Here is a 19,394-nt window from a genome sequence, read left to right on the forward strand (position 1 = left end):
CCCTTCTTGCTGACTGTTCTGGGCCGGATCTTCTCTGCTTGGGTAGAGTTGGGTGGGTCAGATTCAGTGGTGGAAAGAGTACTAACAAACTGTACTTAAGTAAAAGTATTGCTACTTAAGTAATAATTTACTTGAGTACAAGTAGAAGTACTGAAAAATAATATGACTCAAGTAAGAGTAAATAAGTAGTTTGCTTAAAAACTACTCAAGTAACTACGTTACAAAGTACTTTAGTATTATTTTTCTATTTTTACCCAAAATGGGGAGATGATAGCGATATGGAGTGCTAAACACTCTCATGTCAATTCTGTTTCATTCATACTGGAAGCCCAGTACATAGCCTACTGATTCATACCTCACGCAGAAAGTCCACAAGTGAGATTCATAGAAGTGATTCACTTATGACGTTTCAGGAAATGCCAATATGGATATAATAACATGCAAATAGAGATGAAATTGAAGACAAACACATGATAGCTATAATATATCTGTGTTCATCAAGCTATCTCAGGTATTTTCATAAGAATGATGTGTCTTTAAAGGGATAGTTCACCCAAAAAGAAAATTAGCCCCAGATAGTTCACCCTCAAGTCATCCTAGGTGTATATGACATTCTTCTTTGAGACGAACACAATCAGAGTTATATTAAAAAATGTCCTCTTCCAAGCTTTATAATGGCAGTGAACGGCTGGAGAAAATTTGAAGCCCAAAAAAGTGCATCCATCCTTAATAAATATGCTCCACTTTTACTCCAGGTGGTTAATAAAGGCCTTCTGAAGTGAAGCCATGTGTTTGTGTAAGGAAAATACCCATATTTAAAACTTTATAAACTATAATCACTAGCTTCCGCCAGACGACCATACGCATCGATTTACGGTGGAAGATTAACCCCTGACCCGACACACAATGTATAATATATTATAGAAGAGCAGCTTCAGCCCTATTTGTTTGAGCCGTGAGAGGCGTCTAAGCTCACGATACTCCTACAGTACATCCTACGTCATACATGTGTCACAGGTTACTCTTGTGGCGCAAGTCAATTTGTGTAGGATGCCTCTGGCGGAAGCTAGTTATTTTAGATTATAAAGTTATAAATATGGGTATTTTTCAAAAACCCATGGCTTCGCTTCCGAAGGCCTTTATTAACCCACGGGAGCCGAGTGGAGTATTTTTTTTTTTATCATGAATGGATGCACTTTTTGGGGTTTTAAATTTTTTCCAGCCATTCACTCCCATTATAAAGCTTAGAGGAGCCAGGACATTTATATTAATTAATATAACTATTCGTCTGAAAGAAGAATGTCATATACACACCATGACTTGAGAGTAAATCATGGGCTAATTTTCATTTTTGGGTGAACTAACCCATTAATGCAATGCTAATCAACAGCCTGCATTATAGAATTTAATAAAATAATATATTCTCCTACATGAAACCACAGAAGTGATTTCAAGTCATTTTGATTTTGAAGCAAAACATCATATTAAACTCATAAATTGTAGTTTTTGACAGTATGTTAAGCAAACATACTAGCTTTCCCTGTTGTCAAGAGCAAATGTTTTATTACTAATCTTTAAAAGTAAGTCCAGGTAAGATCATTTGAATCATTTCATAATTGAAAGTAAAGAAGGTTAAGTGAAAGGTCTGATAAAAAAGAGAGATGTTGTAGGCTATGAATAAAAAAGTGCCAGTAAAAAAAATAAATAAAAATAAGTGGGGTATAACATGTAAAATTAAATGCTCTTTTTTTCCCGTTCTACCGAAAATGTGCTGGGAGCCGACTATTGCTATAGTAACGAACTACACTTTTACATGCATCTGATTAACAGATAAATCATGCAATCTCATTTCACTATTGTTGAGGGTTTTTCAGCTTGGTACAAAGTTTTCTTCGTACATTTAGTTTAATTGTATTGTTAAAGAGGGCGAGTTTTACCTTTCAACTGAACTGTGTTAATGTTTTCAAGACACTTACATTGTTCTTGCTCCGTCCAAGCAATAACGGTGTCCATGTTATGAGCCGAGTTTTTTATTTACTTCAAATGCTCAGTGCTCTGGTAATATCAATGGGATGACCCATTTCAGGATTTGCCATAATTACATTTTAAAATCAGAATATGAGCATAGCTCACACTTACAATACATTCACTAAAATATGGAAACGTTAGCGATACAGATTCTAAACACGAGCGCCAGTGATTGAATGACAAAGCGCGGTTTGAACGCCCCGCCCCCCAGCTGAACTGGAAGTTTTGATTGGTTTTGCACCCGAGTCAGACCTGTCTGTTATTGGCTGAAGCGCTTTCAGAACTGTCTGTTATTGGCTGAAGCGCAGGGCTGAGGGCTGAGGGCTCAGCCTCCACCGCACGCAGTACTAGTTTGAAAAGTGTTTGTGAAATGTAAGCTCGCTCTGTTGCTCCGTCGGCATCAAAGTACTCTGTACTTTTGGTGAAAAATAAATGTAGCGAAGTTGAATACTTTATTTTTATTCTACTCAAGTAAAAGTAAAAGTAGCCTGCCACAATTTAATTATACTCAAGAAAGTAGAAAAAATCGAAAAATCTACTCAAGTACTGTAACGAAAGTATTTGTAATTAGTTACTTTCCACCACTGGTCAGATTCACCTGAAAGGTTGATCAGTAGACATGTAAGATTAACAACAGAGCCTTACTTAAAGGTGCTGTATGTAACTTTTTTTATAAAATGAATCCTTTTTTTATTGCCCGTCTGTGAAGGGGTTGTAATCACACATTACAATGATCCACTTTTCGCGTTTTGCTATTACCTCTGAAGGCCAGTATTCCTATTTTTATGTGAAGTCTCCGGGTCGGATTTTCTGCGAAATCCACCTGATATGACGTGCATGCGCGCTCCTGAGCCTCTCTGTTTTATATATACAGTCTATTGCGACGGCACTGCAGCTAACGACACGGAGTCTGATAACACCAAAAAACGACCTGCCTCCAACACAACACAGACTCCAACACAAACTCCAAAAAAAAAAAAAAAAAAAAAAAGTATCTGCTGAAGCTCGTCAGGCCAAACGTCAATCGGATCGACTCAGGACGAAAACACGAATCAACATTGGCAGAGCGTTTGAATTATGGAGAGACCTCCGCTTTGTTTTAGGTATAAAAACAGACCCTGAGTTGGCTTTCATCCTTTTGGACAGGTAAGCTAACAATACTTCAAAGCATGTAAAATATATTGTGATTTTGTGCTTTAGTTGGCTCAAGTTAGACATCATTAGTTCGCCAGCTAACGCCGACCATTTGCTAACGTTATCTGATCTGAAAGACTACAGTTGTAACTTTATTGCTTTTCACGAGCACGAGCGCTGTTGTTGCAATCTGAAACATCACCGCTAGAGGCCGCTGGATCCTACATACAGCACCTTTAATTAAATTGTCCATGTTTAAAGGAAAACATTGTGATGACATATGTGATTACATGCATACCATCTGACACCAAAGAATAAGTCGAACTTTTGCTAACAGCATTTGGCTAATTGTTCTATAATTATGTATGGCTCATATAATCAGACAATAATAAACTGTACTTTCTATGCAGAACTAAATGCACTAGTAAAGACAAACATGATTAAATAGTTAACAAGAAAAAGAAATGGTGTCCAATAACTGGACCAATACATATTTTCCTTGTTGCTTTATAAATACATTAACCAGAAATATTATTGATGTTGATACACTATCCAAAACGTGTCTGCTACTCATATACAGATGAAAAATTAATTACCATTTTTACATAAGAAATGCAATAAGCTGCTTGTTTTTACACCATGCTTTCAGCTACTAACAAAATTAAGAATAAGATTATGCATTCATGATTAATGTCCATTTTATCAATTGTACATTTTGCTAATAATATTAGCAATAACATAAGCCATAGGTTAAAGCAATATAACGTTACTCACTGCTCGTTAGCTCATTTGTAGTTTCGGATGAAGGTTCTGAAGCTGACAAATCTTCTTGGAAGGATGGTGGATGTGGTGGATGTGATTCGATTATGTTTTGAGGGTCACTTGTGGGCCTAGAACCAATAATGTTGTCAATTGCATCATATCACGGAAACTTCTCCTTTTCTTCTGTTCAGCTTCCAGTCTTTCTGAGGGAGTTGTATTTTCAGATATTGCTGTCAGAGTTTTTTTGTGATTGTGATTGTGTGATATTCTAACGTCTTCTAACGTGACATTCAGCACACTTTATTTCAAGGAAAAAACACTTTCCTGTGTGTTCATACCACTGGAAGAGATTGTAAAGGACTTTAGTGCAATCCCTGCAGGTGTGTGTGTGTGTGTGTGTGTGTGTGTGTGTGTGTGTGTGTGTGTTATACACTGCAGTCAATTTGTTGATGATGTCAGTGGAAGAAAAAAATACTGTTGTCTAATCATTATTTCATAAGAAATGAGGTTAGAGAAGTTTTTTTTTTTGACTTATTCATAGAATATAACCTGCTAAACATTATCTTCTTCAATTTAAAAAGATATAGATGTCAAATTTTGCTTTTGCAATGTTTGTCAAGAGACAGCTATTCATAATGTTACTGTGCATAAATGTCTGGCAAAATGTACTTGATGTTATTTTTGAAAATATTGATGGTATTTCTGTTTTACAAAATACATTGCAAGTCAGAAAGACAAACTCACACGTTTGATTAATTACATTTTTTTAATGACTGAATTTCATTCATAGCATTCAGTTTGAGTCTGGAAAATTGTGTCAGTTTCTCGAGGAAACTGCTTCAAAATATCCAGATGAAATAATGAAATATGAGAGAAAGATAAAATATGGAAACAGTTTTGCTGCTGTGTGAGGTTTCAGCAGAACTCCTTTGTCCTGTTGGAGAAACAGTGAAACGTCAAATCTACAGTGCCAATCTATTGGAAATTTGCCTGATAAATAACAAAGCTTTTAAAAAAAGTAGTGAAGACATACCATCAGACTCTTGTTCAGGCAAAGGTTCTTCAGCATTCGCTGTATAGGCATTCAGTGATTCGGCAGCTAGAAAACCATGATAAAAGGAAGTGTGCAGTGCTATTCTCAGACATGAATAAAGCTGAAACAATATCTGAATATTTGAATTCTAAATAATATCTGAAAAAGGCATTGCAATGTAATAATTGAATGCTTGCAGTTTGCCTACCTAGTTTGTCGATAATTGGTTCTTTGACGGAACTGTGAGACACAAGACAATCATATTGATTTGTTTCCTCCTTGATCTCCACACTCTTCCTCAGCTGATAGGATCCATCATGGTTTGGTCTGATTCCTGTGGATTCAATCTGATCGTCAGGCAGAGATGTGTTATCTTTCCTAATGGTCATCATCACGTCTTTGGGGTAGAAGCCGGAGGCCAGACAGGTCAGTTTCAGCTTGGATCTGTCCCTGATAGACCTTATTACAAACAAATGGACATCTGGAGGAGCTGGAAACACAGGAATCAGTTCATCAATCAGTTTCATCTCTATATGAAACCTGCAGATAATAAACAAATCTCAGCCTCATTCAGACTGTCAGTTTAAATATGATTGTTGTGCATATCCGATTGGAATCCGAACACATTTGGCATGTGTGAACGACAAAAAAAAAAAAAAAAAATCACATTGAAACGTCAGACGTTGTTATAAGAAACATGCTTAAAGTTGCTGCAGAAACAAGGTTGTTGCAGTTGAAGGTGCATTGTGTAATATTAAGGAGGATCTGTTGACATAAATGCAAAATCATATACATAACTATGTTTTCAGTGGTGTATAAAGACCTTGAACCGTTATGTTTTTATTACCTTAGAATGAGCCATTTCTATCTACACACACCGCAGGTCCCCTTACATCGACATGTTTCTACAGGAGCCCTAAACGGACAAACTCGTTTCGTTACTATTTTGTTCAGCGAATAAAACACCAACATGAATAAAGTTACAATAATATTCGCAATAACATATCGTTTTACTGAATAATTAAGTAAACCTAATTTCCTAATTTATCTTTGTAAAGAAACCTCATTGCTGGTCTGGCTACTCTCTGCTGTCTCAGACGACGATCTTTTCCTGTCGGCCACCGTAACTTCTGTTGGTTGCAATCCGCAACCTCACCACTAGATGCCGCTAAAATTACAGTCTGCACCTTTAAGTGCAGGCGCACAGAAAATTACAATATAATGATGGTATGATTTGCGTCTGTCCTCCTTCTACCGCTGCCTCAGAAGACGCAGTAGTTCTGCACGCCAGCTCACATCGAGTCATGTTTTAAATAAGACAACATCTGTACTGCAAACCCCTCTATGTTGCTGCTGTTGCTGTTGTTTTTTGCATATAGCCGGGTTTGTGACTCCACTCCCGTAAATCTTGGGTCCCTGCAGCAATATGTAAAGCCAGTAGTTACCAATTTAGGCGTTAAAATTGACAGTGAATTTAAGCTTGACAAGCAGATAAACATGGTGGTTAAATCCTGTTTTTATCAATTGAGACTTTTAGCCAAAATTAAACCTGTTTTATCTTTTAATATGTTTGAGCAAGTGATTCATGCTTTTATTTCGACCCGTTTGGACTACTGTAATGCACTTTACATTGGCGTGAACCAAACTTCTCTTTCACGCCTACAGTTAGTTCAAAATGCAGCTGCTCGTTTGTTAACAGGAACCCGGAAACATGAACACATTACCCCTATTTTGGCCTCGCTCCACTGGCTCCCTGTATATTTTAGAATACATTTTAAGATTTTAATGTTTGTTTTTAAGTCGCTAAATGGCTTGGCACCTCAGTACATTTCAGAGCTCCTGCACATTTACACCCCGTCAAGGTCACTGAGGTCTGGTGATCAGCTGCGGCTGAATGTGCCCAGGACCAGGCTGAAGACCAGAGGCAACCGCTCTTTTTCAGCAGTTGCTCCCAAATTGTGGAATGATTTACCGCAGCACATTAAAGTTGCGCTCACCCTCCACACTTTTAAATCTCGTTTAAAAACATATTTTTATTCCTTGTGTAGTATCCTGATATTTATGTTATACTTGTCTGCAGTTCCACTCCACACCACAGATGGTGCAGTTGACCTCCAGGACCATGTGGGTTCTGGGAGTGGATGTAAACAGAAAGAGGAAGTGATAACTCGGTGTATGAATGCTCTGTTATGTGATGAGCCAAGCAATAAAATAATCAGTACAGTCATCGTGAGTGATTTAGTCTTTATAATACTTAAGTTACCACATATTGGCGACGAGGATATCGGAGGGATGAAATAAGTTCATTTTGAAGACGGATGACACTGGATGAGTTTAGAGAGCTGACGGTGAGAGAGTGAGAGGCTAGCATTGGACTGGAGGATTTACGGAAACAAACGCAAAGATGACGACAATGATAGGCACTCTGTCTGCTTTTGACGTGAAGGAGCAGACATGGGAAGAATATTGTGAGATACTAGAGCAGTTTTTTGAAGCTAACGGAATTGATGATGGAGAAAAGCAGAGAGCTATCCTCATCAGCGTGGTGGGACCAGCCACATACAAGCTCATAAGGAACCTGGTGAGTCCAGATAAGCCCAGCTCGAAAACATACGGTCAGTTGAAAACTTTAATGAAAGAGCATTTCAACCCAAAACCGAGCGAAATAGTGCAGAGATACAAATTTGACTCGCGCTCCCGCCAGCCTACCGAGACCGTCAGTGCATACGTAGCAGAACTGAGACGATTAGCACATGATTGTAACTATGGTGTTACGCTGGAACAGATGTTAAGAGACCGACTTGTGTGTGGTATTAACGATGACAGAATTCAAAGACGCTTGCTATCTGAAACAGACTTGACTTTTGAGAGAGCATTCAAAATTGCAGTAGCTGCAGAAGCTGCTAATCAAAATGTTCAAGACCTCCATAAAGCACCGTTAGTAGCATGCAACAGCATGAGGACGGAGGGAACACTAAAAAAGCAGGGAGAATGGAAAAAGAGAGATAAAGAATGCTACCGATGTCATGGAAAGCAACACAGCGCAGTCGAGTGTAAATTTAAGGACGCAAAGTGTCACTGCTGCGGGAAAGTAGGACATATAGCAAAAGCCGAAATAGAAATAAAGAAGGTGCACGTCTCAGTGAAAAGAAAACATACAGAGCAGAGAAAACATACAGAGCAGAGCGGCGTTCACGTCCACATCGATCACATAACGTAGACTGTGAAAAGCAGGATGGTGATAGATCCGAAGAGGAAGCATTCACATTAAACTGCATGGAAACTGAGACATCAATTCAGAGAATAAAACCGTTTGAAGTGACAATGGAAGTGAATAAGAGGGCAGTACCCTTTGAGATTGATACAGGATGCAGTGTAAGCATAATGAATGAGATGAAGTTCAATGAGATGTGGAACGAAAAGCAACGTCCGCAAATAAGACAAACTAAACTTCTACTGAAGTCGTACACAGGGGAGAAAATCAAAGTAGTGGGGGTAGCCAAAGTGGAAATCAACTACGAGCAGCAAGTAAAGACGTTGCCCCTAGTGGTGGTTAAAGGTACAGGACCTAGCTTGTTAGGAAGAGGATGGCTAGAGGCTCTACAGTTGAAGTGGGAAGAAATAAAAAATGTGAGAACAGAGGCACAGAGTCTACCGGAAGTGCTCATGAGAAATGAGGATGTTTTCAAGCAGGAGTTAGGCAAGTTAAAAGGCATGAAAGCAACAATTCGAGTATCTGCGGAAGCACATCCTAAATTCTATCGGCCCCGCTCCGTCCCTTATGCTATGAGGGCAAAAGTCGAAGAGGAGATAGACAGGCTGCTGAAGGAGGACATCATAGCTCCCGTTAAATACGCTGAATGGGCCGCGCCCATAGTTCCTGTCTTGAAGCCAAATGGGTCAGTCAGAATATGCGGAGATTACAAACTAACCGTTAACAGTGCCTCCTCACTAGAGCAATACCCTATTCCCCGTGTTGAAGACCTGTTCAATACTCTGTCGGGAGGGAAACAGTTCTCCAAGCTCGATCTAAGCCACGCCTACCAACAGATCGTAATGGATGATGCCTCAAAGAAATACCTCACAATAAACACACACCGAGGCCTGTTCACCTACAATAGGCTACCTTTCGGAGTCTCGTCAGCTCCCGCCATCTTCCAACGAACGATGGAAAACCTAGTACAAGGCCTTCCAAGAGTGGCTGTGTACTTAGACGACATTATTCTGACGGGGAGAGATGAAGTCGAACATCTGAGCACGCTGGATGAGGTACTTAGGCGACTGAAAGACGCTGGCCTACGACTTCACAGAAGCAAATGTGCGTTTCTACAAAATGAGGTGGAATATCTAGGGCATGTAGTTAATGCTGAAGGCTTACATCCCGTACAGAGCAAGGTGAAAGCCATAGAGGAAGCTCCATCGCCCACCACAGTAACTGAGCTAAAGGCCTATTTAGGTCTTTTGAATTACTATAACAAGTTTCTCCCTAGTCTAGCTACACGCTTAGCCCCGTTACACAAGCTACTGAGGAAAGATGTTTCGTGGGCCTGGAACAAGGAGCAGGAAGAAGCTTTCCAGAACTCAAAACAGTTGCTGAAATCAGCTAAAGTCCTGGGTCACTATTCAGCGGACAGAGACTTAATGCTTGCGTGTGATGCCTCTCCATACGGAGTAGGTGCCGTACTGTCACATGTCATGGAAGACGGTAGTGAAAAACCTGTAGGCTTCATGTCACGCACGCTAACACCAGCAGGAGCACCGCTACATCCATGGGAATGGCCGGAGACACCCTGGAGCAGACTGCATGTGGATTACGCCGGCCCGTTTCTAGGAAAAATGTTCCTTGTCATTGTAGACGCACACTCCAAATGGATTGACGTGTACCCAGCAAGTACTGCAACAAGTCAAGTGACCATTGAAAAGCTCAGACAGTGCTTTAGCATACACGGCCTGCCCCAGACCTTAGTATCAGATAATGGAACTTGCTTCACAAGCCAAGAGTTTCAAGCATTCTTAAAACAGAATGGCATACAGCACATAACATCCGCTCCATTCCACCCGGCGTCGAACGGCCTAGCGGAAAGAGCTGTACAGTCGTTCAAACAAGGAATAAAGAAAATAAAAGGAGACACTCTGGAAACAAGAATAGCTAGATTTTTGTTTAATTACAGAATCACACCGCAAACCACGACCGGATTGTCACCAGCTGAAATGCTCATGTCCAGGAGATTGCGCTCAACACTGGATCTTCTACTGCCTGATGTGAAGTCAAAGATACGTAAGAAACAACTCAAGCAGAAAGAACAACATGATGCACACAGTAAGTGGAGGAGTTTTTCTCCTGGGGATGAGGTGTACACCCGAAACTACAGTCATGGACCCCGTTGGGTACCAGCGGTCGTTGAAGAGAGCAAAGGACCTGTATCCTATACAGTACAAACAGGAGATGGACGAGTCATGAGACGTCATGTCGATCAAATAAAAAAACGGCATACCATAGTGACTGGTGAAACGCCTATGCCCGAGAGAACAGAGGAGCCTACCAGTCTTCAGGTCTCTGATACAGTATGGGAGGCCCTGCCTGCAGACTCTGCCGTCACCACTTCGGTCAGAGAGAGAATAACTGCTTCTGAGACAGCCCAAGCACACCCCTCAGTTGTTGAACAGACAGAAGCCGAAGTAGATCCACTACCTGTGCTGCGCCGCTCCGAGCGCACAAGACAGACTCCTACTTACCTGAAAGACTTTGTGAAATAGTAGTGAGATCCCTCAAGTCAGAGCAAGAATGCGCTCTGGGACTCACTGGAAGGATGGCAGTCTACCCACCTTCCTAGTCTGTTTATTTGTTTTAACTCTGTTCAAAGAGTAAAAAAAAAAAAAAGAAAAAAAAGAAATGCATGTTCATTGCAACAATGTGATCAGACTATCTAGAGGTCTTTACTGTTGATTTGGGTTGTTTCTGTGAGTTAACAGGATAAAGTATAATGTCACCCTTACAGTACTTTGGGAGTAGTTTTTCTCTTAAGAGGGGAGGAATGTAGTATCCTGATATTTATGTTATACTTGTCTGCAGTTCCACTCCACACCACAGATGGTGCAGTTGACCTCCAGGACCATGTGGGTTCTGGGAGTGGATGTAAACAGAAAGAGGAAGTGATAACTCGGTGTATGAATGCTCTGTTATGTGATGAGCCAAGCAATAAAATAATCAGTACAGTCATCGTGAGTGATTTAGTCTTTATAATACTTAAGTTACCACACCTTGGCTTTTGATTCAACATGAGAGCTGATGTGGTCTTCATTGTCGTTGTCATTGTTGATGCTTTTATTTATTAATTTATTTTTGTTTGTTTTGTTTTATATTTTTATCTCTGTAAAGCACTTTGGTAACCTTGTTGTTTGTTTAAATTGTGCTATATAAATAAAGTGGTATGGTATGGTATGGTATACCTACCACAACGTCATTTCCATAGAGCGCAATGCAGATATTCCGGAAAACGAAAGAGCAGGATGGACACACAAATCAAATCTGAAGAGATACTCATTGTGGACAGTGAATAATTTAAGATCAGATTACATTCGGATGCACGGATAATCAGATTTGGACTGACAGTGTGAACACATTCAAACTCACATCCGTTTCTGAGCTCCTCGTCTGCATATTCTCTGAATTTGTTGAGCCAGTCCACACACTCTTTCTCCAGATAGCCTTTGGTGTATTGGTTTAGGATCGGCACATTGTCCCACTTTCTCTTGGTTGGTATAGCTGCATCAACTGGGGCGACCCATTGAGACTCTTTATCATCAAAATACAGGAAGTCCTCTCCATCATAGCCGTACTCAGAAACACCTTTGAGAAACTTCACTTTATCTCCCTGCTGCTCAACTTCACATCCGTGTCTCCACTGAAGAACATGAAGATCTGAAATAGAGATGAAGCAAAATGTTTGCAACAATAGTAAAAAATAATAATATGAGTAATTAATTTAGGTATACAGTAAGGAAAATAAGTATTTGAACACCCTGCTATTCTGCAAGTTCTCCCACTTAGAAATCATGGAGGGGTCTGAAATTGTCATCGTAGGTGCATGTCCACTGTGAGAGACATAATCTAAAAAAAAAAATCCAGAAATCACAATGTATGATTTTTTAACTATTTATTTGTATGATACAGCTGCAAATAAGTATTTGAACACCTGAGAAAATCAATGTTAATATTTGGTACAGTAGCCTTTGTTTGCAATTACAGAGGTCAAACGTTTCCTGTAGTTTTTCACCAGGTTTGCACACACTGCAGGAGGGATTTTGGCCCACTCCTCCACACAGATCTTCTCTAGATCAGTCAGGTTTCTGGGCTGTCGCTGAGAAACACAGAGTTTGAGCTCCCTCCAAAGATTCTCTATTGGGTTTAGGTCTGGAGACTGGCTAGGCCACACCAGAACCTTGATATGCTTCTTACAGAGCCACTCCTTGGTTATTCTGGCTGTGTGCTTCGGGTCATTGTCATGTTGGAAGACCCAGCCTCGACCCATCTTCAATGCTCTAACTGAGGGAAGGAGGTTGTTCCCCAAAATCTCGTAATACATGGCCCCGGTCATCCTCTCCTTAATACAGTGCAGTCGCCCTGTCCCATGTGCAGAAAAACACCCCCAAAGCATGATGCTACCACCCCCATGCTTCACAGTAGGGATGGTGTTTTTGGGATGGTACTCATCATTCTTCTTCCTCCAAACACGTTTAGTGGAATTATGACCAAAAAGTTCAATTTTGGTCTCATCTGACCACATGACTTTCTCCCATGACTCCTCTGGATCATCCAAATGGTCATTGGCAAACTTAAGACGGGCCTTGAAATGTGCTGGTTTAAGCTGGGGAACCTTCCGTGCCATGCATGATTTCAAACCATGACGTCTTAGTGTATTACCAACAGTAACCTTGGAAACGGTGGTCCCAGCTCTTTTCAGGTCATTGACCAGCTCCTCCCGTGTAGTTCTGGGCTGATTTCTCACCTTTCTTAGGATCATTGAGACCCCACGAGGTGAGATCTTGCATGGAGCCCCAGTCCGAGGGAGATTGACAGTCATGTTTAGCTTCTTCCATTTTCTAATGATTGCTCCAACAGTGGACCTTTTTTCACCAAGCTGCTTGGCAATTTCCCCGTAGCCCTTTCCAGCCTTGTGGAGGTGTACAATTTTGTCTCTAGTGTCTTTGGACAGCTCTTTGGTCTTGGCCATGTTAGTAGTTGGATTCTTACTGATTGTATGGGGTGGACAGGTGTCTTTATGGAGCTAACTACCTCAAACAGGTGCATCTAATTTAGGATAATAAATGGAGTGGAGGTGGACATTTTAAAGGCAGACTAACAGGTCTTTGAGGGTCAGAATTCTAGCTGATAGACAGGTACTTATTTGCAGCTGTATCATACAAATAAATAGTAAAAAAATTATATATTGTGATTTCTGTTTTTTTTTTTCACCTACGATGACAATTTCAGACCCCTCCATGATTTCCAAGTGGGAGAACTTGCAAAATAGCAGGGTGTTCAAATACTTATTTTCCTCACTGTATATAGGTTAAACAGAATGTTCCTCACCTGATGTATTGTGTCTCATGCGGTCCATCAGAATCTTGACATTGACACTAAACCACTGTTCTTTGCTCTTTCTGGACTGAGTGCCTTTTGCCCAGTAATCCTCCTGCATTTTCTCTTTCATCCAGTGCTGTGTGGGAATCTTTCTCTTTTCTTCACTATTGTAATAGTCGATCTGTCTGTCGTCTAGCAGACCCATAGCAGTGAATTCATAGATTCCCGGAAGATCCACAGGTTTGGACAAACCAGTGTAAATGTAATACAGCGAGTGTTTCTCTGCAATGAAGAGGAATAAAATACCCATAACAAGGCATAAAAGAACTGCACTTATTTTTATGAAATTATAATTTTTATTATTTTAGATTCAGCTTGTTGGATAATTTTATTTGATTATTTTGTATTACTTTTACCCAGGGGCCGGGTAGTTTTTGTGTAACTGTGTACATTTTACTGACAACTGATCCTTAAAGAAATGTTGTATTACATTATTATGACTTACTAAACTATTACTCTAAATTATTAATAAATGTCATAATTATAAGATAAAAAGTCAAAATTATGACATACTACATCAAAATTATGATTAAATATATAAACAATATAATTTCAACGTTTAAGTAATAATTTTGACTTTTAAAAAAAAAACAGAACAAGATATATAGTATATAGAAATATACAGAAAAATACCAGAGTGTAAACACTCATTTATTAATGAAAAATACATATATTCAAGTATAAAGTCAGTAGTCTTTTTTATTGACAATTTTCTCAAAACAAGTGATGTAGTCCTTGTAGGAAAATGTTAAATGATTATGATGTTCTTTGGATTAATACACATATATAAAAATGCTGGGTTAAAATAACCCAAGCTGGGTTAAATATGGACAAACCCAGCAATTGGGTTGTTTTTTACCCAACCTGCTGGGTAACTCAACTATTGTTTAAAAATAACTATATTGCTTGCTTAAAATGAACCCAAAATTGGTTCAAAAATAACAATTATTAATATAGTTTAATAGATTAATAGATAATGTTTATAAATAATGATTAAACATTTCTTATTAATAATCACAGGAATAATCAATATCTACATGAAATCTCTCTAAGAAGCTGTCAGCTGTATATATACCATGTAACATTTTGAATGTAATAATTTTAACTTGAATTTAAACAATCATAAACATGTCTTTTGTGAATGTTTATGCTGACCTTAATGAAAGGAACCGCTATGGGACGTAAAATGGCACCAAATTATGCCTGCTTGTGTATGGGAGTTTTTGAAAATTATTTTATTCTAAATTGATAGAATCCTTTTTTTTTTTTTTTTTTTTTTATATATAAACAGTACATTGATGATGGTTTTATGATAACGAAATCTACACCTGCTGAATTGTCTGTGTATTTTGAATTATCTCAATTCTAGGACTGAACATTTAAAGTTTACTATGAAATGTGACACAGCAAGTATCAGTTCTCTTGATGTAAAAGTATATTTCCGAGAGTAAACTTTGAGGGGTGAGTTTTCATCCTAACCTCTTATTAAGAGTTTTCCTATTAGCCAGTTTGGGGCACAGAACAATCATACTCGCAATGGTCTATGGTTTAAATTATGTTAAAAAGAAATTTGGAGATACATCTCAAATACAAGGTTTATAATAAAAACAATCATGTAATGGTCCTGTTTGCATTGTAAAGGATTCGACATTGGATGTGGAGTTTTGCAAAGGCTTATATGGCATTGGCATAGAGATCCATATATTTAAAGAAGGTCCTCGATTGGTTTTTAAATGTCAAAATCGGGCTTGCCTCCTTGTTAAATTGGGTATTGGCTATTCCGACTCTTCCCTCTGTTGGGGTGTGGAAACTGTGCCCAGTGTGCTTTTACATATGAGTGTAAGGCTTTTAGTCATCCACACACTGGTCCTAATATTTTGATACGTGGCTTCATCACTTGTTCTTCTACACATGTGATTTCTCTTATCCGTGTCCATGTGGTCACGCTTAAAACTTCAGGATCATTTCACATTCACAGTAAAATCAGGACGGGAGATGATCGCAGTCCGATACACTTTAACACTGAAGTGTTGTTTCTACCCAAATTTGGGTATAATATAAAAATGTAATTAAAAAAATAAAATGAAGCAACGTTTGGGTTGGTCCATATCTTACCCAAAGTTGAGTTGAAGCAACCAAGAATTTTTTTTTTTTTTTTGAGTGTAGCGTCACACTTCAGACATGCGGTTCATATTGTTAGTGCCTTACAATACATTGGCATAAAGATTTTGAGAGGAAACTGTTACACCAATAAAGATTTGTATTCTATTTCACAAAGTTTGTGCCTAATGAAGACACTGATGGTCGAAACGTACAAGTTAATAATAATAAAAATAATTACCTGCTTGAATTGAAGGCAAAGTCCCATAAAGAAGAAAGACACAAAGCAGAGCAAAGATCTTCATCGTGACGCTTGTGATCATGACTGAAAGCCTTACGTTTACTTTTTCATGGTTATAGATGCCCGGAAATCAAGCCTATTTGGAAATGTGTTTGAGCAAGAAGCGCATTTCCTGAAATCTGGTCTGAGAGAGACATGCGCACTGAAGTGACCTGGTTAAATCTTGTGGTGAAAAATAAAGACCACAGCCAGTGAGAAAAAAACACACTGAGGTTTGCAACTGTGTGAAAGTGCAAATATTATGGGACAGATAAAAAAAAAGAAATACTTCACACTGCAGTTGTTTACTGCAATAAAGAAAGGTTGTACCAGACAGCTATTGGGGCCTAAAAATAATTTCACTTAGCTAAAATGTGTTCTTGGTATTTAATCAAACAAAACTTGACAAAACATTAAAAAAATCATCACAATAAAAAGAAGATTTATCAAAGTTTTATCAAACGTTTGTGTTTGTGAGCTGAGGTACTTGTCTTGCATCAAGATTCGCAGCAATGCAGCAAAACCAAAGTAATTTCCGTTACAGACAGACAGGATGTGGTACACTGTCCCCACATATATATGTGTTTTTTTTTTTTAACGACATATGTGGACAACTGACATATATTTACAGAAATCAGGTTCATTTTTAGGCAATATATATAGAGCCTTAACATCTGCTTTTTATGTTATGCATAAAGAGGGCGACTGGGCTATGGATGGGCCAGCGCATCCCTGTTCTTAGACAAGAACACTGCGCAGTGAGTGTTGTTTCTCGAGGCAAAGAGGTCGACCTCGGCCTCACCGAATACACTCCATATCAGACGAACTATCTGTGGGTAATGTTCTCTTTTGATTACCTCATTTAAATCGCTGAGGTCTATGCAAATTCTTAAAGGTCCCATGACATGCTACTTTTTGTAGGCTTTAATATAGTCCTTAGTGGTCCCTAGTACCTTTATCTGAAATACCTTTTCAAAAATTCAGCCTCGGTGCAGAATTATAGCCACTACAAGCCAGTCCCAGAATGAGCTTCCTTCAGATGGGCCGTTTCGGTGTCTTTAGCTTTAAATACTAATGAGGAGGAGAAAGGCGGTGCAAGGTGGAGGGTGGGTGTGGCCTTGACCATCTTGCGCAATGGTACCGTGCATGTTTGTTTATGTTGGATATAGCCTATTGCAATGGCACGAAGACACGCAGTCGTTCAAGCATTTCAGTTTGACACAGAATCTGATCCAGATGGAGAAGAAACGGATGAAGAAGTTGCAACTCAGCGGCTCCAGCAGCATGTTGCTCTGATTTGCTATTGTTTTAAAGCTGTATTAGCATCTATATCAGTAATATTTTTAGTTTAGAGAAGACTGTAATGTGGCTTATTTTTTAAAGACAAAGTTCTCCATGTCCTCATATATTGAAGTCATGTTACACAACCACATAACATAACAAAAAAGTGTACAACACTCGCGTTACAGTGTGTGTATTCACACACATACTTGATGCTATATACCTTTACATTAGCGCAAGTAACTGCATAGCTAATGTGACAGCCACATTCTATGTGTAACAGTCTAGGTAACCATAAACAGTAAAGCAACACACTTATATATAATTAGTTGACTTGCTTGTCCGAGGTGTGTAGCTGAGCCAAAGAGAGTTGGTACTGATCCAGACTTTAGTTTCAGATGTTCAGCAAGCCCAGCTCTGTATTGACCCAAGTTAAGGAAACAGTCCTCGGTGAAATGTTTGCCGCAGACATGCAAAACTTTGGGAAGATGTGTCGGTGCATTTCCAGAGAAAATGAAATGAATCCACTGATTCTTCTGGGGATGAAGGAACTAAAAAAATATTTCTTTGTTCATTTGTACATCCAATTATTGAGCAACTGCTGTGCTTGGCTCGTTCACAAGCCATGATGTCTCTCAAGGAAAAACTAAAATCACGCGCACGCGTTCATACTTCCTAGCTCATTTTCTCATGGGCGGGCAAAGCAGAGAAAGGGGAGGTAACATTTCTCCTTATAACGTCATAAGGAGGAGATTCAAGATCAGCCCGTCTGAGCTTCCATTTTCTCAAAGGCAGAGAAAGATAGCAAAAGCTCGATTTACACCGATTAAAATTTCTAGAAACTTGGGGACCATATACAGGCTAGGGCAACTCATATTAACCTCAGAAAGTGAAAATTTCATGTCATGGGACCTTTAACTTGTCTCCCTGAGAGACCACCACCATTGAACTGACCCACTCAGTGGGCTGCTCAACCTTTTTTATATAGCCATTTTCCTCCATTTCATGCAGTTTCTGGACAATCTGTCCCCTAAATGCAGCTGGCTGTCTGCGCACGGGGTGGACAACACCTTTAGCATTGGGCTCTATTTTGATTGTGTACCTCCCTGGTAGAGTCCCTGTGGTGAGTATTAGCTCAGGAATGTCACAAAGGCCTTGAGGAACAATGTCTTGTTCGAGAATGCCCTCCACAGGCGAGTCAGTCTCACCTTCAGCAGCATTTTGTACGGAGCTCAGCCTTGCTATCAAACCTAAAGCTTCAGCCGTGGCGCCGCTGAGCACACTTTCCTGTGCAATATCCACAATTTCAAACTCCACATTGGTGGCATACTGTTTGTAGTGCACTGATAAATCTACAGCAGCGACTGGTTTGAGCTTATGATTAGAGTAGGAGCGCAAGAGCTTGTTAGAACACTTCTATTCACCAATGTGCACGAGTTGCTGATAGCTGTCAAGTATCAAAGTGTTACACTTGGCGCCGGTATCTATCTTGAACTGGACTATCTGTGAAAGTATTATCAAATGCACAGACCATTTGTCCACAGTTAATGCAGCTGCCGGAAGCACAACGTCTGTAAGGCTAATGGTCAGTATTTCATCATCAGTCTCCTCCAACGCCTCTACATTCAGTGTGTGGACAGCACGTTTACGGCACACTGCCATCTAGTGGTTGGGTGTGTGGCAGTAAGAGCACGATAAGCCCTTGCCCAGCCCAGACAACGTAACAGCGCGCTCTAGTGGCAACACAATACATTACAGCACCTATCTTTAAAGGTGATATACAGCATCTTTGTCAAATGGTGTAGAACCATAAGAGTCTTGTGTGGGACTGGAATATTTCCTTATGGGGGCCTTGGGGGCAAAAAGGTTGAGAACCACGTTATCTTCAGGAAATACACTGTAAAAAAGTGTACAGAAAATGTTATGTTTTTGTTTTTGTTTTGTTTTTTTTTACAGAAAATAACTGATTTGTTTTTAGGTTGTTTTATTTTATTTTTAATTTTGTTGTCAAAACTATCTAATTTAACTTAAAATAAAATTATTTCTAAATCAACAACTCTCAACAAATTAACAAATATTATGAAATTAATGATAATTACAGTAATTAATATTTTTTACACAGAAAAATTATT

At 39.3% G+C, this 19,394-nt stretch overlaps 1 protein-coding gene across 2 annotated transcripts; it reads right to left on the minus strand.

Moving 5' to 3' along the window:
• Window positions 1–4,674: 4,674 nt before the first annotated feature.
• LOC311300713 (H-2 class I histocompatibility antigen, Q10 alpha chain-like) lies at window positions 4,675–16,103 on the minus strand. Of its 2 annotated transcripts, none has more exons than XM_084425184.1 (6): window positions 15,943–16,102; window positions 13,551–13,823; window positions 11,592–11,879; window positions 5,166–5,447; window positions 4,958–5,023; window positions 4,675–4,858 (listed from the first exon to the last, which is right to left on the minus strand). In XM_084425184.1, exons 1-6 carry the CDS (start codon window positions 16,022–16,024, stop codon window positions 4,764–4,766), a joined length of 1,086 nt encoding a protein of 361 aa, XP_084281310.1. In that variant the 5' UTR covers window positions 16,025–16,102; the 3' UTR covers window positions 4,675–4,763. The 2 variants fall into 2 exon arrangements, with proteins under 2 accessions (XP_084281310.1, XP_084281311.1); XM_084425185.1 differs by having other exon boundaries at window positions 4,682–4,858; window positions 11,592–11,753; window positions 15,943–16,103.
• Window positions 16,104–19,394: the final 3,291 nt, after the last annotated feature.

This window comes from Rutilus rutilus (assembly GCF_951802725.1).
Source record: "Rutilus rutilus genome assembly, chromosome: 1".
Classification (NCBI taxonomy): domain Eukaryota; kingdom Metazoa; phylum Chordata; class Actinopteri; order Cypriniformes; family Leuciscidae; genus Rutilus; species Rutilus rutilus.